At 38.2% G+C, this 27913-nt stretch overlaps 1 protein-coding gene across 5 annotated transcripts in view; it reads right to left on the bottom strand.

Annotated features, from left to right (window-relative positions):
* The window catches only part of SLC16A7 (solute carrier family 16 member 7), a 92316-nt gene that overhangs the window by 12017 nt on the left and 52386 nt on the right, over positions 1-27913 (bottom strand). For 4 of the 5 annotated variants that reach the window (XM_075600147.1, XM_075600148.1, XM_075600149.1 and 1 more), the window contains 3 exons: positions 24158-24392; positions 3328-3471; positions 350-1153 (listed from right to left, as the gene is read on the bottom strand). In XM_075600147.1, coding sequence (XP_075456262.1) covers positions 350-1153; positions 3328-3471; positions 24158-24392 — 1183 coding nt within the window. Of the gene's footprint in view, positions 1-349; positions 1154-3327; positions 3472-20277; positions 20343-24157; positions 24393-27913 lie in introns of those variants that run through there. The other variant, XM_075600152.1, reaches the window with a different exon arrangement.

The raw sequence follows: 27913 nt of genomic DNA, 5'->3' as shown, positions 1-27913 counted from the left end.
GGGAGAGAGAATGGAGGGATGGAGGGGAGAGAGAGAATGGGGTGTGTGAAAGAGGGGGGGGGCGGAGAGACATAAAGGAGAAGGGGTGCATTTGGTGATGTCATTTGTTTTATAAATATTTTTTTTAATGTGTATACCTGTAAGTCAATGAATACTGAGAGAGACACACACAGAGAATGGAGGCGAGAGAAAGATACACAGAGAATGAGGGAGAGTGAGACACAGAGAATTTGCAAATTTCGCAGTGACTTAGAATGTTGACAAAAAAATCACTCATCTTTAATTCTTCCTTATAATCCTATATATCTATAGCATACACGTGCATAAAATTAATGAAATAAATTCTTACCTCCCAAAGGAGGCCCAAGAAGAACTGGGCAACATTCCACAATAGTAACAAGTCCAACGGCACTGGAAAACCTTGTCGCTCCAACAATGTCCATCAGGGTTTCAAACAGGACACTGCTCACCATCCCAAAAGCAAATCCAAAAAATATAGCGTATATCACAAGGCCAGTGTAATTATTGGCAAAAGGACACAAAACATGGCAAATACCGTTGAATAATACAGCAAAACTAAAGAAATATTGTATCCTTGGACGTATGAATTTGGAGTTTGCAACCAGTCCCATAGAAGGTCTCGCAAACATATCTACAAAAGCTAGAATAGATAGCAAAAATGCTGCTGAATATTCATCGATACCCATATGCTTAGCATAGGGAGCCAGAAATACAATGGGAGCGAAGAAACCAAGGAACATAATTACATTTCCAGATAAGTAAATTAGAAATCCTCTGTGTTTAAAAAGTGATAAATCCAAATATTTGTTAATGCTTTGGAAGACTGACAAATTCTTGTCATTGTTCACATTGGTGTTCACTGCAACCTTCTCAACATCTTTTTTTGTTGGCTTTGGTCCAACGGGCCTCATGAGAGACCCAGCCACACAGCAGTTTAAAAGAAGTCCTCCTAAGATTAGAAAGCTCCCTCTCCATCCAAATTTATTGAAGAGAAACTGATTGAGAGGAGCCAATGCGCTTAGAAATACTGGACTCCCAGCCATAGCCAGACCATTTGCTATAGGGCGTTTTTTGAAGAAATACTTTCCAATAATTGTTAATGAAGGCTGAAGATTAAATGCTAATCCAAAACCTATGAAAAATAAGGATAAAGCATTACACAATAGAACATACATACATTACATACCCAGTGGCAGAATAAAGTGGTTAAAAGTCAATGTGAAAGGACATTTACTTTTCTAAAAGCATAACAGACCTTTGTAACAAGAATTAAAAGCACATTTGTATGAAGAATACAATTGTGTGGACTAACATACTACTAAGATCTTTTATTAAACATGTTATCCCCGTAATTCCAGATACATTGAGCTAAAAAGAAGTCACTTTGCTGACTGTGAATTCAGTTCAGCAACACATTGCTCCAGGGTTATTTCTGTCAGAAAGTGGTTTAAAATGTCAGAATGTAAATGGTACACCTAATAAATATCTATTGTTTTGATTTCAACAAATAGCAACTTAATTTGAATTCTCAAAATCACGTTGTACCTTTTATTGTAACTAGATATGTGCGAATGTCTCTTGCGTTTGCTTCGTGAAAATGGCACATAATTGTTACTAAATACGGAAAGGTTTGCACATTTCTATTGCCAATAGCATCTCTTTAAAATGTGTGCATTACACAGTTAAAAAAAGCAAAAGCCATCTAAGTAATACTTTTCACACAGTTTGAACTAGTAAGATTTGATGTCAAGGGAGGTAAATTTTAAAAAAACGGCCGCTCTCTCTCTGTATTCATTAAGAATGATATGAAATATTTGCATGTGTTTGTGAGTCCAGACAATCTGTTTCAGCACTTCTCTCATGTTAGGGTTTAAGAAAAGCTTTGTGATAAGAACTTTTTTCTTTGAAGAAGGTATACTTTGTTTAACCTTTTTGGCACCCTTATGACATACCTGGTACCAGGTACTATACAGTACGTCATGGTTTAAATACTCATTTTCTAGGGGCTGATGGAGCTGACCGCTCCATCAGCCCCTCCACTATCATTTTCATCACTTGTATGGTGGTCGCAAAAATGTGATCGCTACCAAAGCGATCACATGGTCATGATCTTGGAAGCCTGGTGGCACTCGAGTGCTGCTGGACTTCCCACACTGTGAAGGTTAAATCCCAGTGTTATATCTTTAACCTTTGACTTCCTGTGTCTCAGATATCAAATTAGATGGTAAGATCTTTGGGGTATGGCTATATTGTGCCTAAGGTGCTATGTGATAAGGCATCTTCCGGTTCTAGAAGACACCTTATGGGCAATTTACTTGAATGGGCTGTAAGGTGTCTTCTGGCATGGGATGGTGTCTAACAAGATAGCACCATTTGTGGGCTGTTATCTTTGAAGTTGGATCGTTTAGGGCCATATACAATAACTCTGCAATATCAGGGCATATATCATTAGGTTACCTAAAATTGTAATGAATGTTATCTTCCCTGAGTTTACCATACATCCGCAAAGGTAATAATTATATGCAACAGCAATGGACATTGTTTAACTCCTTCACATGCTCTTTACTGCATTTGAAATTAGCACTACTTCGCATTAAGTTCAAATAACCTAGTGTTATGGCTGCCAAACCCAAAGTTGGCATTACTTCCATCCACACCCTGAAATATACAGTATGTTTTTTTGGAGAGAGGGAGCGTGTTGTTTAAAGGTGTTTGGGGAGGTGTCTAAGTCACCTTGGACAAAAAAATAGGACTCTCTTCTTTATCTTCTGTCTCTCTCAAAACCCAAATTTCAGGGTCTGGGTGGAAGTAACACCACCTTTGGGTAAGGTATAACTTTTTGTGTTAACCTAAATGGCCTTTAGTAGATATGTGATGTTGGGGGAATACCTCTTTTGCATATTATTCTCATGAGCTGTAAATATGAACCATATGCTATTTAAAATGAGTAACATTGAGTTAACTTTAGGTTATTCCCTTTAGTGGATAGGTGTTGCTATTATCCTAAAGTTAATTTAGGTTAACGTTATGCTAAAAAGCCTAACAAAGCATAGTATACTGTATCTAGGTGTGGAAGTGTAAAGAAAGACTGGATCTTGATTGCAACAAGATAATTATTAATGAGGGTAACAATTTTCAACAAGGACATGAAATGTTGTTTAAAAAAACATAACTTACAGTACAATTTTTATTTTATTTTTCTAATGCACTGGTATTCCCTTTTCCAAATATTTGCATTTTAAAATAAATGTAGTAGAACAAAAAAAAAAAAAATGTACAGAGCAAAACATTTTTTTGGATACTCACCTCCAATAACACCAATGCACATATATAGTCCAAAAACACTGTTGCAAAATGAGGCAGAAATCAGTCCCAACGAGCACAAGCAACCTCCTGCAATGACCATTGGACGGCTTCCATACTTATTTACCATAATGCTGCTTATTGGACCTAGAGTACAATATGAACAATAAACATTTCAAGACCAACATAATTGCATCTGACATGGTAAAACTTTAGAGGATAAATAATTCATAAGCATGCATAAATAATTGCAGTAATATATCATGCTTAAAGGTTCACTTAGCTCACATGTATTCAAGTGTAGCGATATAGGGGCATACATATTACCCCCTTCAGGCCCACCACAAGCTTGTATAGGGCCAGAAACAAAAATGTAAACTAGGGCCCTAAGTGAATGAGCACGGGAGTTTTGGAGGATGGGGGGTGTGGGGATCTTACAGCTTGTCCAACATATTTGGGTGGGGGAGACGGGTTGGTACTGATAGCTTGTTTAGCATGGGGGTGGGAACGGGGAGTCTTATGGCGTGGGGAGAGTGTCCATTTGTTTCTTGAATTTCTCTCAGCAGAGGAAGGTGTCTGGCGGTCTGGCTCATCCGGAAGTCACAACTTTCTTTCAGTTGGGAAAAACTTCCGGGTTTGGCCGGGCATGTTGTCTTAGCACTCCTCTCCTGATAATGGCTTATTAGTCGCATAAACTTTTTAATTGCAGTGCTATGTACAGTGTAAATATTGCCCACATGAGTATTATTAATTTTCACAATTCCAATAAGTACGTTGATCTGGAATATCAACCTGGAAACCAAAGCACTGTCACTTTATACAAGGACTATGCTAAACTATTTTTCAGGATACTCAAGTAGCTCTATAGTAACTAGTGGCAAAAGGTGTTGAAAACATTTGTTGAGTGAATATTGTATTCCCACAATTCACACAAATATTATGTAGCAATCAACATATGCAAGAACAATTGCTAAACTGGGAATTACTTATGCACTGCAAATTCCTTTAGCATATTTTCTTGCCAACCTTTACTGCAAATACTAAATGAAAATATATATACTGTGTGTATGTATATATATACAGTGTTCGACAAACCTATACATTTGCCCGCCCCGGGCGAGTGGATTTAACCCCCGGGCGAGTAAATATTGGCCCAAGCAGCACACGTTTGGTACTAGGTGGCGAGTAGATTTTTTTGTGTGGCGAGTAGATTTTTTGGTGATTTGTCAACCACTGTATATATATATATATATATATATATATATATATATATATACACACACACACACACACACACACACACACACACACACACACACACACACACACACACACACACACACACACACACTGTATAAAGTGGGGTGATGAAGCAATGTTCAGGGGGTCATTGGGCGATGTGCAGGGTGAGATGGGGGATGTGTTGGGGAGGTGCAGGCAGTTCCAGGGGATTTGCATGATGGGTGAGGGATTGGGGAGGGAGGCTACTGCCGAGGAGGAGCTGGGGATTGGGAGAGAGAAAGCGGGCTGCTGAGGAGGAGCTGATAATAGAGAAAGGGCCCTGAGGCTGCTCAAGGGGGAGGAGCAGGTAATTGAGAAGAGAGTGAGGCTGCAGAGGAAGAGCAGCTGGAGATCAGAATGGGGGAGGGAGGCTGCTGGGGAGTAGGAGATTGTGATCGCCAATCTCTAATCTCAACTTCTTCCAACCACGATACAACCATTGCCGAGAACTGGATCTGAAGCCACATACGCTCTCACGTAACACCACACCCAAAGAAGAAAAAAAAAAGTGGGGATTTAGCATAAGGAAAAGGCAGCAAGTTACTGTATGTCACCATTGCCTAAATGTTTTTTTTTTTTCTTCAATGGTCTGGAGAGGTCGTCGTTTAGAATGTTATATTACATGTCTTGGTTCATCTTTCAATATATTTCATACTAAATAATGTCATGATATTACTAGCATCTGACAGTTGAGCTGCAAAGATTGTATATACAGCATAATTTCTAACAATGAATAAGAACTGTCAAACAAGTTCTCTTCTTGCTGTCAAACTATTCCCCTTTCTCTTGCTGTCAATTTGAGCAGATAGCAGAAGTAGGTTTGTACTATTTGTTCCCCTCAACAAGTAAACTATCTAGGTTTAAACTGTATCGGGTCTTAGTCAATTGCTTTATCTATAGTGTATCGCTCTGAACATCATAATTCTTCAAAAGTTCTGCTCAGTCTTCCTTATCCTCAAGTTTTATTCTACAAGGTTTACATGCCTATTTATAAAAAAAAGAAAGTGTAAGGACACATTGATCCAGTATCCCTGCAGCATGTTTGCTAGCAAAGCTACATACATTTTCAGATCTTCGTATTTATCTCATACAGTAGAATAGAGAGTGTTATTTTCGTATCTGTTACTGTATTTATAAAAGATACTATTTGAATATATATTAATGTAAAAATTAAACAAATTGTAATTCCAAACTGTAATTCCATTCATGCTTTTGTTGACACTTCGGTGTGCATTATTACTAAGGGTGGACACTTTCACTTGTCTTGGTTCACAACAAAAATTCTAATACGATCTTAATACATAGATACCCTAATTTGTTTCAGGACCAATATAGTTGTTTAAACCTCGTAAACTAACATTTTTTAAAACAGTAAATTCTTTTAAAGTGAGAATAACTGGACTTTGATCTAAAACAAATCAAATATATATATTTATATACTATGTAGCCAAGTCCCCTTGAGCAACTAATTCTCTGGCCCGTCTAGCACTGTAAGTCCCAGTAAAGAGTGGGCAGTGTTGGGAACAAATCCTGCAGGGTCTGGTTGTATTGTTATATGTGTGTTGCCTAATAAAGTTCAAAAGTAGCCTAGTATTACAAAGGGGAGCCTATGACTGATAGGAGGCCGGCTTACAAGCCACTCCCCTGGGAAGGAGGGGTTTCCCTCTAGAGTAAGTGTTTCTGGGAATTAGTTCTGAGCTGCCCTTCATGATATGAGGACGCAGCATTGAGCCTCTCCTGGAAAGGAGTAGGCTGAGACCTTGCCCTGTTAGGGGGTCAGGTTTGCTGAGGAGGGGTATTCAAGGCCTCAAGCCTGGGTACTGCCTTCAGGGACTGTAACCTGTACTGCCATGCTGTGTTCAATAAACTCCAGTTATATCATCTCTGGTGTGATGCTTGGAGTATGAACAATGCAAGAAGAGTGCCCCTGAGGCTCATCCTGGCTGTACCAAGATCCTCTTGGGCTGGAACGCTGCCGCTGACTGACGAACCATCCATGATAACCTGTCTTGATGTCTCCCCATACCATCGCGGAGATCCCAGGCCTTCTGTTCTCTACCTCACAGGTATGCACCAGCACTAGAATACACGGTAGCGACATGATCTCAATTAGGGTGGGGGAAAAGGTGCTACAATTATATAAGATTTCAATGTGCTCATATTTTCCAGAACAAAGTTTTACAATGTGATTTGTTATGTAAAGTACAGCTCCATTTGACAACATGGAAAGGATTTGCAACAAACTGAAAACACTTATACACGCAACTCATTTTCTATCATTGTTTCCATCTTAAATACATGCTTTATAGCTTTGTAAATTTAGATCATGAATTAAATAGACATAGTCTTGTTAGTTCAGTTGCGATAGTGCAGAGTAAATGAGTACTTCAGTATTAGGTGGTACCATTTTTATTTGGACTAACAATTGATATTATAAGACAATATTTTGAGAGTTCTCCTCTCTTCCTCATGTCAACAATACTGATTTACAAAAGATTCCATGAGTTAAACACAGATGTAAAAACACAAGATAACAATCTAAGGCATATGAGATAGAGAAGGAATGGCAGAGGGAATAGTGGTTCAGTTAAAAGGGCTGCTAGTCTTAAGGGCAGCACAAGGTAATAGTTAAATTACGCTATACCAACACATTAACCCTTTCCACAAGTCTATTACCACGATCATTATGAACTAGGTTCACACGGTTGATCTAACAACTAGCAATCCCACCTACCCCTTCCGTTCGCACCCGGGACTATATTAATCTATGTGTTGTCTGGTTTTTTTTCTGTGCACATTCATTTTAGTATATTACCAATAAAATTAAGTTTTAATTTGTCCATTATTTTCATCTTGAGTGCATCTGCAGGGCTTGCTCTCATATTTATATGGTATTTATTACCTATCCATTTTAGCTGAGCAGGAGTCGTTCTTCTTGTATTGCATTTTAAAAAGTATAATTCAAATCAATAGCATTTAACGGCGGATCGGGTTCGATACCTCACATCAAACCTTGTTGAATCCTGGTTATAGTTAATTTTCACACATGGATTCATGTTGAATACTTGATGTCTATCAGTTCAATTAAAACAGGATTACTGTAAGTGTATTTATTTTATGGATAACTACTGCTAGTAAATATTGTCTTTTGTCCTCCAATCCTATTGTACTGCACTACGGAATTTGTTGGCGCTTTATGAATAAATTATAATAATATAAATTATTAGTGCAATATTATTTATAATAATAAACACAAAAAGAGAGTGCAAGGAAAAGACTATCAATTCAATATAAAAAACACTTTATATAAAGTATAAACATAAGAAAACTTATATCACAAGTAAAAATCTAAATGAAGTCCCTCTGGAAAATGGAACCGGACCCGCACCAGCCAGAATACCGGAGGAACCACCGTTCAAAGCCTGGATGAGGAAGCTGCAGAGCTCCAAACAACCCTCTCGTGGATACAGGGGACTGACGTTGGCGTATGACATCACAGCGCCTAGCGTGGTAACCGTGGCAACCAGTAACACCTCAACCCATTTCGCGTTTATTACACTTTGTCAGGGGGTGTGCTTACTGGTCTAGGTGGCTGCTAGATATACCTAGCCACTCATCCCTATTGGTTAACCTTAAAACCAAGGTAATTACCCAGCTCAGGTGCTGGACATTACAAACAATCTATTACAACATCACATAAGACCAACATACAAAGTTTACAACATTACATTAAATGACTAAAAAAATACATCCTAAATATAAATATTTATATTCCTCCAGCAATGTCGTGTACCTCATCATGTGCATGAAATTCCCAGGGGGCTGCTACTACATAGGCGAGACAGGGCAGGGGCTAAACAAGAGAATGAACCTGCATCGCCACAGCATCACGCGTGGAACAAGAGACAGTCCTGTCGGTGAACATTTCTCTGACTCTGGCCATAAGATGAACAATCTGAGGGTTGCCATACTCAAAGGTAATCTTAAAACACCGAAAGAGAGACTGTTGCATGAATACAAATGTATGCAACTGTTCGGGACACTTAGCGGTGGCCTAAACAGAGATCGAAATTTTATGAGTCATTACTGACACAAGTGAACTCTCTTCCGATGAGCGCTATAGGCCATGTCTGTACATGCTGTGCTATATGTATGCACACACAGCTGTCTCTTACACATACTAATACTCCTTGTTTTTCCATCCCTACACACCTATAGGGACCACATAGTATCCACACACACTTTTAGTTGTGCTACAATCTCTCACATTTCCATACCTACCCACACCATTTATATCCACTCCCACTCCACACACACCTTTTGTAAAGCACTGTATATACTGTGGGCTCTCCATTCATTTATATTCACACAGATACACACAAACACTCTTACATCACTTGCTTTCAGGAACCTTTTGACACCTCTAGCCATAAAACACATCCACACCGGGTTAAGGACTAGCACAGATAACATTCCAAGTGACACTGTTTTTAAGTATACCTTTTGCTTGTTTCATTCATTGTAACATCGCCAGAAGAAGAGATCAGTGTATCTCGAAAGCTCGCACAAATAAAAGCATTTCGTTAGCCACAGAACGGTATCATCTATTTATTTTTTGATTATTGAAGCTCGGCTAACACGGGACTGATACCTCTACATGTATATATATGTATATATATATATATATATATATATATTTATTTAACGTTATGGTGGGTGAAAAAGGCAACAAAAAAAGTCCACCGTTTGCATATAGTCAATAAAGAATATCACTTGTGAGCACATTCCCATGTCTTAGACAGGTCTGCAACCTTGCCTTTCAACCATTATCACCTAGCATACAGTGCATTCACTGCAGCAAGGGATTGTGGGAAATGACATGCAAATGAGCACACAATGTGTCACCTTTTGCCTGGAATATCCATTCACATGGAGCCCATATAAGTAAATGTAACACTGTTCACAAAGCTTTTAAGCACAGCATGGGACAAGTCAAACCACTCACAGACATGTTTAAACCTCGATGGTATCATCAGTGTGAGGGTTGGTTTATACTTTCCTTGAAATATTTCTAGGCTGGGTAGGTTTACCATTTACATTTTAAGTTATGGTGGAAGAAAAAGGCAAAAAAAACCTCCACCATTAGCATGTTTGCATGTCATTTCCCAGAATCCCTTGCTGCAGTGGAAGCACTGTATGCTAGGTGATAATTGTTGAAAGGCTGGGTTGAAGATTTGAATGTGCTCACAAGTGATAGTCTTTATTGGCTATAGCCAATAGCGCTTGTGCCGATTTCTGTATGGTGGTGTTGGTGGTAGAGTTGATGGGTGAAGCTTATAGTTGCCCCGGCGTGGGTGGTTAGGCCTCGCTGGAGGGGTTAACCCCTTCATTACCACGTCGGCAGTAATCACTAAGGCCATTATGGGGTTAACTCCTCCCGCAACCCTCCTGGGAGGTCTAACCACCCACCCAGTCTTCCACCAACAAACAAGGTAAAGCTATTTAACCCCTTCATTACCGTAGTGGTTAGCAACTAAGGTAATTAAGGTGTGTTTTAATTTTAATAACATAGAATTGAAGCAGGAGGTCTCTGGAGCTGAACCACATTAGTTTCAGGTCCAGGGGCCCTCTGATTCCCAAGGTACAGGCCTCCATAGGGGGTGGGCTAGTAGAAAAGGAGAAAAACTGGAAGAGCACTACTGTAGGTTCTCTACTAGCCTACCCCTTGGACGGAAGCACACCTGGGGACCCCTTACCTTTGGATCGCATGGACTGTGCAGCACTCAGAGTGAGTCAATTGCTTGCTACATGTTTTCCTGTTCAGGACTTTATTAAGACATTTGGTACGTTATAGGGTGTTATTATGCTCAATTTTCCTGGTGTTATTGTTTACAACAGCGTCACTTATCTGTGAGCTTACCATCCAGGATTGCAACCCAGTACCTGTCTTCTATCAAGTTTATGTTTAGGGGTCCCCCCTACAAGTATCTGGTTATCTATTCATTCATCTATCCTACTGTTGGGGTCTTTAGCATTACGCAGTCACATGATCTCTCCATAGGGGGTGCCAGTATATCCGGCAAGTTTACATCTCTCGTATCACGTGACTGTGTCATTTAAACTTGTCAGAGATACTGCACCCCCTACAGAGGCCTGTACCTCAGGAAGCAGGGAGATCCGGGACCTGAAATGAATGTTGTTCATCTCCTGAGACCCTCTGCTTTAATCCTATGTAATTAAAATGTAAACTGCGTGATAGCCTATAAGGATGTGGCCAGACAGGAACGGGCGCGCTGGCACTCGTGCGCTGCGCCCTGCTCAGCCGGACGATTCGTGGCCGGCTAGGCGCGCATTCACCTGGGGGCACGGCCGCGACGTCACAGAGCTGGTTCGTCGTCATTGGGCGAACCGCTCACGTGACGCGCTTGCGAGCGGCAAATTCACAACCATGTAAATGCTATTCCTGTAGTAGTATTGTCCACAGTGATTTTGTGTGTGCTTTTCTATATTGTATTAATGTTGTAATATCAGTCACATCTGTAACCCACAGTATGTGCTTTTAACTGATGCAAATAAAGTTACAATTTCCCATAGGGCAGCAGGTGAAAAGATAGAATTGGATTCCAAAAGGTTTGGATGCATTTTGAAGTCTATTTTCTCATTCTTGGAGACATAATTGTACCCAGAAAATGTGTAAACAGTAAAACAAACTGCTAGAAAATCAATATATTTTCCTGATTAGTCTAGAAATCCTAATACAACCAATTAGTGTTAGGTTTTTTCCCAAATCCAAACGCCACCACTTTTTATGCTTGATAAACAGTCAAATATGTTTCATCATTTTTCTGACATCCTATTTGACAAGAGAAGATTATTCTAGCTGTACTGTTTCCCTGGTGTTTTTCAAATACAGTATGCAAGTCACAGCATAGGACAAGACTCAATAGAGTCTATGGGCCTCATGCAGTAAGCGTTGATAAGGGAATTATCACCATTTTATAGCCAAAATTGGGTTTGAGATTCAGTAAGCGCCGATAAGTGCTTGATTTCGCCAGGTTTCGGAGCCGATTATTTTGTTATGGGCAGTCGGCTGCCGATAAGCCTGTTTTCGCCACTGATCGCCACTTTTTTAAATCGGCTGGATTCAACAAAAAAAAACAGCTTATCGGGGCTGATCGGCACTACGAAATTGAGATGTTATGGCCGATTTCTCCCGCCAACTAAAGTTGGCAGTTTGGAGGGGAGAACGATCGCTAAGGCTGCCGGAACGGCACTTAGAAAAAAAAATCTTCTGTACATCAATGGAGTCAATGGAGCGGGGACGTATAACAGTATAGTACTGTTTACGTTTCATTGCTCACAATACAAACGTCATTTGCATTACAGTGTGGGGGCATTCCCTGCATTGTGTCATAGCTGACGTGTATTATTTGCATAACATTATACTTTTACATGTTTTCAGCATTTGCGGGTCACATTACTCATCATGTGATGATGTGCCAAGGGAAAATACTATACTCAACTCTTAAAGGAGAACCTCACATCATATCACACATTTTTATGAACTGAGCAACAATTATTTACATGATGTTACACATGACACACATGTCACACATACACCGTATATTCATGTTCCTTTACATTACACAATGCTTGTAATGTGACACGCATCTTTAAACGTTCATGTACATCTGTCTTCTCATGTTTACATCTAGTTTTGGGTACTCCCTATTTTCATGACGTCACTTATTGGACGCTCAATCACATTGCATGTTTACATTGTAACCGTAGCATTACAAGCACTTCAACCTAACTTATACACACATGTACAGTAATTCAGCATTGGGACACCTTGTTAACTCATTCTATACCAACTATCCTCCTTACAGAAATGCATGCATATGCACACGACTATTCATTGTTGTCAACATGTCACAATAACATGCCTAATTACACATGTTACACAAAACTTTTCCCACGTCAATCTCAGCCTTTTTGTCTAATTACATGACTGACTGTTGCGTTCACAAGTGTTACATGCATTGCACATGCAACTATTTATTTGCAAGCAATGTTTCTACAAAGGTTCACGTCACATCATTGCCAAATATCATCATTCCCTGCAGAATACACACAACAAATACTTATAACAAGAACTGCACACAGCTTGCCACAGAAGTACTTTATTATGTTAATGTAACACCTTGCATTTTACTATGTCACCTGACATCATCACATACCTATTTAAAGGACGCCCATTACCTGATCATTCACAGCTACTCATTTCAAAATGTTGAGATTGTTTAGGAGACGGAGGAACATTCTTTTCTATGACATGCTTGATGATGAAGAGAATCATATAGGGCAAGGGAGGGACACACCGAGGGACAGTGACAGGGACAGTCACGCGGATACGACAGGGACAGGGAGAGGGACAGGCCGAGGGACAGGTAGAGGGACAGGAGATCAGAGGAGAAGACAGAGGAGACAAGTTGTGCCTCGTCCGCGTCTGTACAGGGAGAGAACCCTGTTAGATGGGATGAGTGAGGAGGAGATTGTAAGTCGCTATCGTTTGAGTTCAGCAGCAATCTTATCTCTTTATCAGGAGATAAGGGGAGATTTAGATTTTTTCACAGCCAGAGGTCGTGCAGTCCCTGGGCTTGTTAAAATGCTGGGCTCATTACATTATCTTGCTTCCGCGTCATACCAGACAACTGTGGGCATAGTGGGCGGGGTCTCGCAATCTACATTCTTGCGGGCCTTGACCCAGTTTCTCTATGCACTCAATAGACGCGCTAGGAATTATATTCATTTTCCTACAGAGGCGACAGAGTGGCTGGAAGTCAGGACTGGCTTTTATAATATAGCAGGGATACCATGTGTGCTGGGTGCAATCGATTGCACACATGTTGCTTTGATTGCACCTAGTCAGAGTGAGCATGTGTACCGCAATCGTAAGCACTACCATTCACTCAATGTACAGGTGGTATGTGATGCGACGATGAGGATAATGCATGTGGTACCCAAATTCCCTGGTTCCAGTCACGATTCCTCTATCCTGAGGAACTCTTCAGTCTTCCATGCGTTCGAAGAGGGACATTTTGAACATGGTTGGCTGCTGGGTGAGTACACATTTACATGTTCTAACACAAAACACTTTTTTATTTAGGAATGTTGGCATTGTACAATTTGATCACTAATGTCAGCTTATGTGTGCTACATTCATTATAGGTGACTCAGGATACGGAATTAGGCCGTGGCTCTTGACTCCGGTGCTAAACCCTCAAACTGAAGCAGAGGACAGGTACAATGCAGCCCATATATCTACAAGATCTGTTATAGAGAGGACATTTGGCCTACTCAAGACCAGATTTAGGTGTCTGGACAGAACTGGTGGGGCTCTTCTATACAAGCCTCAAAAAGTGTCTGATATTATCCTTGCCTGTTGCATTTTGCACAATGTTGCACTGAGGCACAATGTACAGTCAGACCTAGCTGAGCCTGTGGTAGACGAGCATCCCACCCATGTAGCTGCTGAAAATGAACAAACAGCCAGTGGTGGCCAGACACGCCAGAATCTCATCAATTCATTTTTTTCTTGTAAGTAAAAACATATATGTTCCAAGTTCTACTTTTATACTTACATTATGTTATCTTAACAATAATGTTTTTTTATATACCCTTCTGGTAGGACACAGATGAATATGGGTTGCACACCTTTCTTCTCTCTGCTGTGTGCACAAAGGGATGTGGCACCGGTATGTTATTGTTGCACAGGTTATATAATCCCTCTTCAATTGTACTTTAGTTGTGTGTATGTGAATAAAACTGGGGTAACAAAGCACTAATATTTTAGCATTGTGTTGTTCCTTATGCTAACACAATACACATATTATGCCCATACTCATTCATGCTTCTAGTATGCTTACATACAATGTTATTGGTGCAGTGTAACATGTACATCCATATGATGTGTACACCAGCCTGATTTACATTTTGAATGTCATGAAATATACATGGTGTTGCACATTTAACACCAAATACACACTTTGCTGTGTTGTTTACGGTACTGAAGATGGCATGTCAATGTTTGCAATTTATATATTGTTCCTTTGCATTATAGGTATATCTCCAGTATGACTGATCATGGTATGTATATTTGCTGACATCTCTCATAAGATGTGCCTACATCAATCTTCCTATAATTATTTGTAGTAAAAACCCAACATATTGGTTTAAACACAAATGTTACATATATGTACTTTCTGTATCATGTATATGCATTTAGCTACTCTTGAGCTTTCATGTGCATTGTATTAGAAAATGATTACTCACATTTCATCACATTTTATGTATGTTTCCTTATAAATTCCATTAATGTAATATAGAGGTGTTTGGAGACAAGGGGATAACTGTAGTTATTTCTTTACTTACGGGAGATCATTCATCACGGATGAAATTGACTGATCATAAAACTCCATGCATGAATGCCTGCAATCACAACAATGCGTACTACATCTTATATTTAGCAATGTTGGTGTTTTGTAATGCTAGGAATTAATAGTCAACATTAATTTAAATTTGTGACATGTGTATGTATAAGTCACACGTGTGTGGATGTGTCCTACATGTACCAAGTGTTAAACTGTTAACAGAGAAGACAAATTTGTCGCTAATGTTACTGTCATTTAGCATTTATAATTTACCAATATGACAATGTTGGTAATATTTTTGGAATATAAATCACGTCACTTCATCATTATCATGATGTTAATTATCAAGTATTCTCACAATTGTAACGTCAATCACGTGCACATTAGCATAGACACACTTTGTAACACAACTGTTTGTGTCTGTATCAATTTGTGTAGGATCCATGTATAACACAGACAAATGATAACACCAGCTTTATTATGGTAGCTTATATCATCATATTGACTATACTATGTATTTTTAGAACTTTTAATAAACACAGTAAACTATAGTTAGTTAGGTTAATGAAATATACACAGAAACGTACTTCATTACATGATGTTGATGTCATAATCAGAACATCATGCATTGTAGGGGACCACAACATCTGGCCAATAACATTATTTGCTACTATCCCAAACATTTTATCAACATACCCATGTAACAAGAGATTTTTAACAAGAAATGGCTAGTTGGTTGTAAGTGTCCTTTACATTGGGAGAAGGAGTGGCTCAGTGAGTAAAGACACACACTGGCACTGAGATTTTGAAGCAGGGGAGTCTGGTTCAATTCCCGGTGTCGGCTCCTTGTGACCTTGGGCAAGTCACTTTATCTCCCTGTGCCTCAGGCGGCAAAAAATAAATTGTAAGTTCCACGGGCCAGGGACCTCAGCCTGAAAAATGTGTCTGTAAAGCGCTGTGTACAACTAGCAGCGCTATACATGAACATGCTCATATTATAATTATTATTATTATTGTTACATAGTTTCGACAGTCATACGTTCCATTACACAATAGAATTCACAAATGTCAAATTTGCTGATGGAAATAAGGACATTCATTGCCAAGTAATGTCCTGTACCTTTTTGTACTTTTCATAGTGTGTCCTTGATATAAAGTTTTGCCGTTTTACCAGTGGAAAACAGTGCACCCATGGCAGCTATACTGTGAGTATTTGTGAGTTCACATTATATCAGAACTGTATTGTAAAGTGTGCAAATGATGAGACTAAGGGCCTTATTCTATATTGACCAATGTGGGTGTTTGAAGGGTTTCAGACAAAAACCATCCCTAATGGCTGCTTCACAAAATACCCCCTGTCATAGATCAGTCCGGGTTCAGACACGTTTGTTGACTACCTAGATCTCTGAAAATACACCAAATTTGGGAAAAATGTCGTAGATTTTGATAAGAGATGTATACAGAACTTAATTTATATACTGTAGAAACTCAATTTATCCAACGTGTGCTCCTGTTTACGCATAGGTGTCTTTCCATATATTACATGGAGGGGGGTTTGAGGGTATATATCGGATTTGAGGAAGGAGAGTATGTTTATATATGTGTGTACATACACACACACACACACACACACACACACACACACACACATACTCTCCTTCCTCAAATCCGATGGCGGATTCAACAAAATCCGTGCGGAACGGTTCCGATGGTGGATTCAGATGTATTCAGTCTGATTTTTTAGTCCCCAATCCGCCTTCAGATCGGATTTTGGTAAAACCAATGTGGAAATTCCATACATTGAATTTGAGCAGATTTGCCCATCTCTATACATAGGCAAGACAATAGAGGTATTGATAGCATTTTACTGAATGTTACAATTTTTTATTTTCCTACTTGTCATAGAGCGTGGGAAGAGGAAAAGGGGTGCGTTGTGGATTCTGTTCTTTTTCTGGCTAGTACAGAGGGACACAATATTTAAAGGTAGGGAATAATGTGGATGATCTGCTTCAGCAGGACATATCAAAGCCTCAACTAGAATCATAACCTCAACCCCAATAAAACAAATATAGGCTTACAGGTTCCTCCCTGACTGGTGTATCCAATTCAGTTTTGTTAAATCCTAGTCCTCATGGTGGCCTTATCAAAACCTCATCCCTGCTTATCCTTGATGTCTTTGATACTGTACTGTTCTCAAGTTATTTGTGCTCTAATTATTCTGTACCGTGCTGCCCAAATCCCAGCATAACTAGCAGTCCAGGTTTCATCCCTCTGCGTATACCTGTTGGAGGTGCAGCTAATGGAATATGGTTCATAAAAGTACTCTCCACATACTGAGTTTTTTTTTCTTCCTGAATCAGGCCTAACATAGTCCCCATGATTTGGAGTAGTTGTTTTGGGCCCTTAATAAACTGGAATCTTGGTGTAGAAAGGCTGCATGGAACAGTAGTCACACTATATTTAAATAGATTTTGAAGACCTTATTTTCTTTCAATTTGTAAATCCTCTCCTCTGACCCTTCTAAACAATTTCACTTTGTGATCATCCAAACTACACCCGGTCTTATAAACATGCTTGGGTATTATATTTGACTCCTCTCTCTACTTATCCTCTCATATTCACACGATTACCATTTTTTCCTCTGCAATATTGTTAGAATGGACCCTTTCCTCTATCACTCTACAGTTTACACTCTAATCCATGTCCTCATTCTTAACATTTACAGCCACGTTCTGCTATCTGGATTGCATTTTAACACCCTCTTGGAGAACTGTTTCTGTCTCCCTTCTTCGCAAATCCCAAAGCTGGTTTCCCATTCAATTTTGTATCACCTGCAAGATGCTGCTACTCTTCACTCCTATGCCCCTCCTTATATTTCTGCTATCATCTCTTGCTATGTACCTACCTCACTGGCACTCTTCTCAAGTCTTCGCTCTTTGCCACATATTTTAACTGCTCTGTCCCACCTTGAGTCTTCCTCTCATATAACCTCTAACCCTTTATTTCCCTCACTATTCATTAAGCTCCCTTTTTTCTCATCTTCAAGACCACCTAAAAAAATCAATTAAGCATTTTATATTGCTGTAATGTGGCCTCATAACCCACAGCACTTATCTTGCTGATCTTGAAGTTTGTGTTACATTTACTCTTTCTGTATAACAAACCACCAGTTAGATTGTAAGCTCTTCAGGTAATAAACTTATACCCCTAAATGTCTACTTTCATGTATTATGCATTTCCCCTACATTTAATATTATCCACGGCCTATGTATTTTATGTTATCTCTTTAAAGAGCTGTGTACATGGTTGGGGCTATAAATGTAAAAGAAAAGATATACAAAAATCACAAGTTCTTGAACTGCATGTTTTCTGCAGACATTACATGTCTTGTCTATGTAATGTAGCTAGGAATTCCTAATGACAACTGTCTAATCTCAGATGTTCTATTTGTTAGCATATTTGTGTCTGTAAAGATTCCTATGAGGTGCGTACTGCGCACTATACTGTAATTGGGAAGTGCTTTGAGTCCCATTGGGAGAAAAACACTACAGTATATGAAATAAAGTTCTTATTATTATTATTATTATTATTATTATTATTATTAAAGCTGGACCCGTTATAATGCGGTGCTTGGATTGCATTGTAGCGGATTGCGCTATAACGGGGTTGAGCTGTATTATTATGATTATATTTGATCTTCAAAGACTCTATAACCACAGGTCTAATACAACAAGATTAGTGCAAAACATATGAAGCCCTATCAAGTGTCTCAAAATGTGCGCAAGTCTCACGCATAGGGACTGTATCCCAGGGTCTCATGCAGTGTGAGGTACATCTCAACTGCCAAGAAAGCACAAGACACAGTTCTAACTCTATCCCCTGTTATCAATACTCTGACCCCTTACATCAGTGATTCCCAACTCCAGTCCCAAGAATCCCCAACAGGTTTTAAGGATATTCCTGCTTCAGCACAGGTGGCTCAAGTATTTGACTTCTTCTGGATCACTATAAAAATAAATATCTCACTCAGAATTACACTAAGGAATTAATAAATACAGTACAGTATATATCTCATCATTAAATAAATAAAAATGTCACTGTGTGTGTTTCTAATTTTTACTTAACGAGCTGGACGTGGTATTAATAATTCTAAACTGGACTACTATAAATATGTTTTGATTTGTTTTTCATCAATTACTTCTCTTTATTCAAAATACAGTACAACAGAATATTTAACCGTGTTGTTTTTAGGGTTACTTTATGAATCCCTAGTTTATCAACAATTAAGATTTACCGAAATTTTAGTTAGACTAACAAAAACAGACAGAGAACAAAATGCATTGCATGCCATGTAAAAGTACACAGAAATATATATTGTTAAACATTACAAACTATAGTTAACTGGCTGAAAGTTGCTCAGAAATTCTAAGAAATCACAAAATACTGAGATTTATAAACAGATAATTGCATTTTTTGTTTCCTCATGGAAAAAAAATGTATTATTTTTATGCTGTTGGGTGAACTATACTATTAGTTTTTCTGTCAGGCACAAAAAACATACAAAATCAGTGATGCCATCAATGTCATTTGTGACGTCATGTATGATGACATCAGCAAGGCATGGGGGGAGTTAAGGTCACGTGTCATCTTAACTTCGACATTTCAAGACATTTGAAGAGTTTGCTTACAAACCTTAATTAAGGTTTTTTTCAATTGAATATATATGTATGTGTAACTGTCTGTGTGTATAGTGTCTGTGTATAAGTGTATATACAGTATATATTATAATAAAAGAGCCTGTGTCTGTCTGTCAAAGCCATAGCTCTAAGAGCATGATATATATATATATATATATATATATATATATATATATATATATATATATATATATATATATATATATACACAAACACACACAATACAATCCTGATTAATTTGGTTAAAATCTGTGTAGTTTTGTAAGGTTCAGTCCGCTATCTTGACTCAAAATGGCACCCAATTGTATCCAAACAGACAAAAACCTGCTCCTTGATCTCAGGAACTATCATGCAAAATGTGGTTACGATATCTTAAGAGCTGTACAAATGCATAGCAAACAGACAAACAACGTTCAAAAATATATAGTAGATATTAAAATATCTTACCTGTACTTGTAGAAATCACAACACAGGAGATAAAAAAAAATGTAAAATGTGAACGAATATTCAATTAGCTTTAATGTTAAGTTTAGTTTCCTTACCTTAAACTCATGATTCAGCATTCTAACATCAACAATTTGATGTGATTAAGTGAAAAATGAAGGGTCTGTATTGGAGAGAGGTCAATATGGGTCATTATAAGTATATGTGAGATTAATGATATGTAACCCATGCATTTGGCCTTTTACACTAATTTCATTTTGTTTTACATTTAGTATGGTAAAATAGAAAATAATGAGACACTTGTTCATTCTAATTAATGTGAAGGTTTGTGTTCCTGATTCCCATAATAGTTTTTTTTTTAAACAATTATATTAAAAAGAACACAGTTCATGTAAAAAATTGCAATTTATTACAAAAACACTACTTATACAGGAGTTACAATAAAGGGAACATACTTGTCTTTTGTCTTATAACTTTAAGATACTGTATAAATAAAGAAAACGAAAAATATGCACTGAATAAAACAGGTAATCTGATGGTAAGACATTTTGTGCAATTATTTTGTGTATATTAATATGAATGTATGAAAGTATGTACAATATATATATATATATATATATATATATATATATATATATATATATATATATTATTTTTTAAATGAGAGCAACAAAAATAAATATGTTGTCGTTATACGTTTTTTTTTATTTTTTTTTTTTTTTTGCTGATTTGCCAATTTAGGAAAAGAAAGTTAAAAGTGATTTGTGAGAAAAAACAAACATATTTCTTGAAACCTCACTGTTAAAACATTTGATGAGCACTTTGCACCAGAATATCAAATGCAAGAAACTTTTTGGGGGGCTCACTCTAAATAGCTTTGCACAATGTTAAAAATAAACATGTGTTCCTGTATTGGTCTAGTATTGTGAATCTGAGGAGGCCTGTAAATCTGAGTGTTAATGAGGGTGTATGAAGATTGCCAAGGTGTAATGTAAGTGCATTGTAACTGATGGTACTACGCATACTTGCCTAGAAATACACTTGTCTGGATAAAATATAAAAGACTTGCATATAGTTATTTCCCCCTTGATTAGGCTTCACTGGTTAAATACTCATGTAGCAGTCATTTGTACCCCCATTATTCATTAAATAACGTGTTATCTCCTTAGTCCTTGCTTTCAATAGCACTAATGATAAACAACATTCTAGCATTAACGGGAACAGTAACGTCTCTACATCTGTATATTATCCAGCAACCTTCCTGTTACTGACTGGGTATGCATATTGGCGGTGACAAGAAAATATATTCTCTGTTCCCTCCCAAATGTTCTTGTTCTTGTCTCTGAATAAGGGACTAATGCCCATATTGTTCTTAACGGAGTACACTCATAGTAGGGCAATATCTTATCACTGCCCATTTAAGCATGAGGGGCAATGCCTCCCCAGTATCTTAAAATCCACTGGGAGTATGTATCTGTGTGGTGCTATCTTTATTGTAGGGATGTATTGCACCTCAATGAAGAGGGATCTTCTGCTAGGGGGAGAGTGTTAAAAAGGTTGGAGGAGATATTAAACTAGGATGGAGGGGGAGGGACAAGAAACAGATAATGAACTGAATAGATAGGGATGGGGAAATAGCAAGTGGACATGGAAGTAGAATGGGGGCAAGTGGGAGTTTGGTGTGCACACTTATAGTTGGCTGTGGATAGCCAGCAATCCAATACTAGGGCCATGCGCGCACGGCAGTGAGCGTGGAGCCGTACGACAGGGGGGAAGACTGCGAAAGTAAGTTTTCGCGCCGCTACCGTTGCTGTAATGCATGTGTGTATGTATGCATGCATGTGTGTGTGTATGTATGCATGCATGTGTGTGTGCATGTATGTATGTATGTGTGTGTATAATGTTAATAAATAATTTATTCTTACACAACGTGTCTTTTTTAATTTGAAAAAGATATAATAAATGAATAACTCACAATCTACACACACAAACACACATACACACATATATACAAACACACAGACCACTTGAAACCTGTCGCTCCCGGCAGCACAGACCATACACACAAAAAGTGTGTGTCACGTGCACGCGCGTTCGCACAGGCGCGCGCGCCCACGCGCCCGCACCTACTATAGAACAAGCCTTAAGACTAAATCCAATTGGAGTTAAAAGGCAGGAGCAAATAAGATAATAGCACAGACTGGAAAAAAACGTAAATGTATGCTTGCTAATACAAGAAGCTCAACAGATAAAATGGGGAAGCGTGAATTAATAGCTACAAAGGACATTCGATGATGTTTCAATGTTTTTTTTTTGTTTGCCTTCCTCTGTATCAAAATACTCTAAATACATATATAGGATAAGTATCTGTCGTCTAAATTTAGCATAGGTTGAACTTGATGGACCTATGTCTTTTTTCAACCTCATCTACTATGTAACTATGTAACATTACAAATGGTTTGGAAGGGTAAGTATGCATTTCTGTAGATGACACATACATATCTGCAACAGGGTTGACACTCTAGACGGGAAGGGGTTAACAAAATGACTAATGATTTAGGTAGATTGAAGGAATGGTTAAGAGTATGACAACAACAATTTAATGCCAAAATGTGCAAAATAATGAACTTGAGTCCAAAAAAAATCAAAGGCAGAATACAAGATTAATGGCACTATAATGTCCACTACAATAGAGGAAAGGAACCTGGGAGTCATTATTTCAATAGACTTAAAAGTAGGTGAGCAGTAGAGTGGGGTGGTTATGTCACTTTATAGATCATTGGTGAAACCTCACCTAGATTACTATGTTTATTTCTAGAGACCATATCTGCAGAAGGACGTAAACACATTTGAGATTGTGCAATAAAGGGCTACTAAAATGATGCATGACTTACAGCAGGGGCACGTAAACCTTTTTGCGGCACCCCCCATACCTTACCTCTTCCGCTGACCACCCCCCTCCGTGTGACGTCACGTGACCTGCGGAGTCATTTGACGTCACGTTACCAGGGCAACCGTGACGTCATTTAACGCCTCATTGCCATGGTCACGCGTTCTGAAGTCGGCTAAATCCCGGTAAGTAGAGGTTGCAGAGGCCTCGCGCTGTCCCCCGGCATTTAATTTAAATGCCTTGGGGAAGCGCGCGGGACCTCTGCAACCGCCCACGCCCCTCAAAAATCTGGGGACCCCCATGTTGCACACCTTTGATCTACAGAAAAAAGAATTATCAAGAAACATTATTATGTGCAGCATACAGCAGGGGTGAGAAAACTTCTTACGTTGAGCCCCACTTTTCATCTGTGATATTAGTCGGGCCCCCCTGCCTGATATAATTCGAATCACATTAAAAAAAACTTTATTAATTGGTATACAATATAAATGTGAATACCAATCCCGGCCCTGCTCTGGCGGTCCTTCGCCCTCTTCTCCAACCACCGTTCTCCTCTGCCCCCACACTGCTCCGGTCCCGTTGCCCTCCTCTCACCCTCTTATAAAATCTTGCATGTCCCCCAGTTTTCGCACCCCTGGCATAGAGTATAGAACGGAGAGGGGGATATGATTAAAACTTTCAAATATATAAAGGAATTAAACAAAGTACAGGAGGGAAGCATATTCCTGGGCTAAGGGAACATGTGAGGAAGTAATTCTTTACGGAAAAGGTGGTAGATTTGTGGAATAGCCTCCCAACAGACGTGGTAAGAGTAAAACCATAAAGTAATTCTAACAAGCTTGGGATAGACGTAAAGCTACCCTAAATACAAAAGAAGGCCAAGGAACAAATAGCGTCTGAGTTTTTACATAAGATAGGAAAATGAGTATACACGTGGGCTAAGTGGTTCCTATATGTCAAATTCTATTTTTCTATTCCCCGTCCCCCACAAGAAAAAAGTACTGTACTATATTTTATAGTTTGTAAATGTAAGCATGTTATACATATTAAATAATTGGTGTAAAGTCTATCAGTTTATTATGACTTACCTCCTGCATACATGACAGCAAGCATAATTGATGATATCCAAGCAATTTCACTATACGAGGTGTCGAATATTTCCTGGATTTCTTTGAAGAAGACTGTAATGGCTTTGGGAAATGCATATGAAAATCCAATTGAGATAAATGCTCCAAAAACCACAACCCAGCCCCATTCTCCATCTGGAGGAATGTGTTGTAGAGATGTCGGCATTTCCGGCTCTTTTAAAAAAATCTGACTATTCTGTAAAATAGAAAGGTAAATAGAGTTAGGATGATTAACATAAAATATTGACTTAAAATAAATATATAGAGTACAAATTCACAAATCTAATTGCTTATTGTGTTGTGAAATAAAAGTTGGTCAATGAACTTCATGTTTTCAGAATTTTGTGCAATGAACCTCTGAATATCAATGAGTGAATGACTCAGTAAAACAGATGTAGAATGCCACGACTGTGGTGGTTGCAGCACGGAAATGATTAATGCTGCAGGGGGTCCCATTCAGGAGCATGCAGACCCAGCAGCCTGATAGTGACAGACTCTGTCCCTAGCACTGCAGACTTTTGCTTTTTGGTTCCCCGGCGCTGGAGACATTAAGTCTAGCTACTGTACATCCACTTGAAGTCCCTATTGTAGCCACTGACACACGGCAGCAGGTGAGAAAGCACATTAGCCCCACCACCTTCTCGCACATGGTGAATTCAAAACAATATTTGCTTCTCCCACAAGCGCATTGTGTATGTGTCGCTTCATTGTACCATCAGTAGAAATACCGATTGCTAATTTGTATGTGATGTTTATTGGATTTCTGAAATACATTTTTATGTATTGGAATTCTAATGTTTACGACCCACATGGGCATGATTTAACACTATGCCAGCCAATGGTCAACCTAAAAAAAAACAGTCACAAACAAGATCCAATGCATTCAAAACAATCTAAAACTAAAAACAAATAAAGAAGTAAACCGAACAAAATTACCACCAATCAATTAATCAAATCCAAAATAAAGACCAGCATAAACAATTAAAACACCAAAACAAAACCATGAATAAATATATAAATAAACTGCATCATTCAAAATCAAAAGTCAAAAAATAATCCAACATTAAAAAGCAAGCACCAATCAAAAGCCAGAAATAAACAATTTAAAACATCAGCAAAAATTCCTGAACACTACATCAATATGCAATATAAATAGCATACAAATTGAAAAACAAAGAACCAATATACATTTAAAATACATACAAGCAAGCATTTGCCAAAACAACCATTGCTTCTTACTGTATGTATAGCCCTAAAGGGCCATACATAAATACATTTGGAATGAATGTGTGAAAAAAAATGCAATCACCTAAAATCATAATTTTTAGATTATGATATAATGTGACTTATGCACATGTTTATGTGACAATCTATGTGTTTTACATATGTTTATTCATTAATTGTTATCCATGAAGTCATAATTATTATGCCTCCAGCATTCATCTATATGGTAATTTGATCATCCAAGAATTAGTGTGCTTTATAATTGATTCTGAAGTACAATGTTTTAATTTAAATATGTTTTATTAAGGAGGATTAATTTTTTGAATCTCATAATTAAATATAAAGCAACTTTTTTATAATGTATTTCTTTATTATTTTTTCAGGGTCATTTAGTATATATATATATACACATATATACACATACACTGCATATATATATATATATATATATATATATATATATATATATATATATATATATATATATATATATATATATATATATGCAGGCATAGCCCGCTTTAAGTACACTCACTTTAAGTACACTCGCGAGTAAGTACATATCGCCCAATAGGCAAACGGCAGCTCACGCATGCGCCTGTCATCACGTCCTGAACAGCAATACCGGCTCCCTACCTGTACCGAAGCTGTGCGCAAGCGGGGAGACTATAGAGCCTGTTACACATGTGTTATTTACATCAGTTATGCACGTATATAACGTTTGCAGTACAGTATATGCATCGATAAGTGGGGAAAAGGTAGTGCTTCACTTTAAGTACATTTTCGCTTTACATACATGCTCCGGTCCCATTGCGTACGTTAATGCGGGGTATGCCTGTATATATATATATATATATATATATATATATATATATATATATATATATATATATATGTATATATATATATATACAGTGTATGTGTATATAAGACCCAACTTAAGACACACTTGCTTAAAGAAGCATATGAATAGCACTGTGGATATTCTGAACACATGATACATAAAGTTTGGCCCCCTGCAGACGCACTTACCAGAACTCCCTCTACTGTCTCTGTACGTTCTCCCTACCTACCAATTAGACTGTAAGCTCCTCGGGGCAGGGACTCCTCTTCCTTAATGTTACTTTTATGTCTAAAGCGCTTATTCCCATGATCTGTTATTTATATTATCTGTTATTTATTTGATTACCACGTGTATTACTGCTGTGAAGCGGTATGTACATTAATGGCGCTATATAAATAAAGACATACAATACAATATATATATATATATATATTTTTTTTTGTGATAATGTAGAAGATATATGGAGGTCAAGAAGTCAATCGAGGGATAATCATAGGGATCAACCTACTCCCGGACCATCTGGCCAATCAGGCAATTGGTTCGAGTCCCAGAAGGATCGTGAGCCAAAAAACTCGTCAGGGCGAGGACGAGGAGATCGAGGAAGAAACAGGGAATCAAGAGGTGCGATGAAAAGTAAGAAATATTCAGAGGTGCGATGAAAAGAAAGAAATACTCCTAGGCACTCCAGGAGATAATGTTATCAAAATCTCAGTTAATATCTTGACCCTAGGATAATTGTCCTTTCTGAATAAGTATTTGAATTACGCTCCATTAAACGATTTCAGACTCTTTGATACCATCATTGACTTACAATGCTTTGCTCATAAATTATGTCAGAATTTTTTTTTTGCAGATAAGGATCCCTTGAGGGCTGACGTAGTCTCGAGTCTCCCTTCACTGTCACCATCCTTCAGGGTGGACTGGCCCACGGCACCCATCTTTGACCTTTTGAGAATATTGTGCTTTGTCTGATATGGAAGGTCTTTTATACCGAACAGAACGATGATTCATCTGATGATTTTATGTCTAATTTTTTCCAGTCTCAAACATACTAATTTCAAAAAAAAAGTCTACCTTTATTCCCAATTTTTCAAAGGGACCTTATATCACCACCTTTGAAAGATTGGTAGAACGAGATTTGAAATCACTGGCAGAGGGTTGTGCATTCAATCCATTCCCTTATGGCAATCTGACACAGGAGGAAAGAATAGAATTACACAACTTCCAATCAGATAAAATAATTGTCATAAAAAATGCAGATAAGGGAGGTGCGGTTGTAGTACAATCCTCTGCCACTTATAAACAAGAAGCACTTGGACAATTAGATTATATCACTTCATATCATAAGCTTAGGAAATATCCTACTGGGGTCTTTCTTAAAGAGTTGAGAGCACTACTTGACATGGGTAAGATACTATGTGTATTAAATGCTAAGGAGTTTGACTTTCTACTGTGTTCACATCCCATTGTTCCCATCTTTCTCCAACTCCCAAAGATCCATAAGTCAGTTACAGTACCTGCCCACCTAGTAGGCTCATAGTGGCTAGCATTGGATCTTTGGGAGATGGTCTTTCTCGATACATAGATGGGTTCCTTCAACGTTTGGTTCAGTTATTACCAACCTTTCTTAAGGATACCAGTCAGTTACA

The sequence above is a fragment of the Ascaphus truei genome, chromosome 5 (assembly GCF_040206685.1).
Source record: "Ascaphus truei isolate aAscTru1 chromosome 5, aAscTru1.hap1, whole genome shotgun sequence".
NCBI classification, from domain to species: domain Eukaryota; kingdom Metazoa; phylum Chordata; class Amphibia; order Anura; family Ascaphidae; genus Ascaphus; species Ascaphus truei.
The sequence above is the reverse complement of the archived record's forward strand: the minus strand, read 5'-3'. Positions and strand labels throughout refer to the sequence as shown.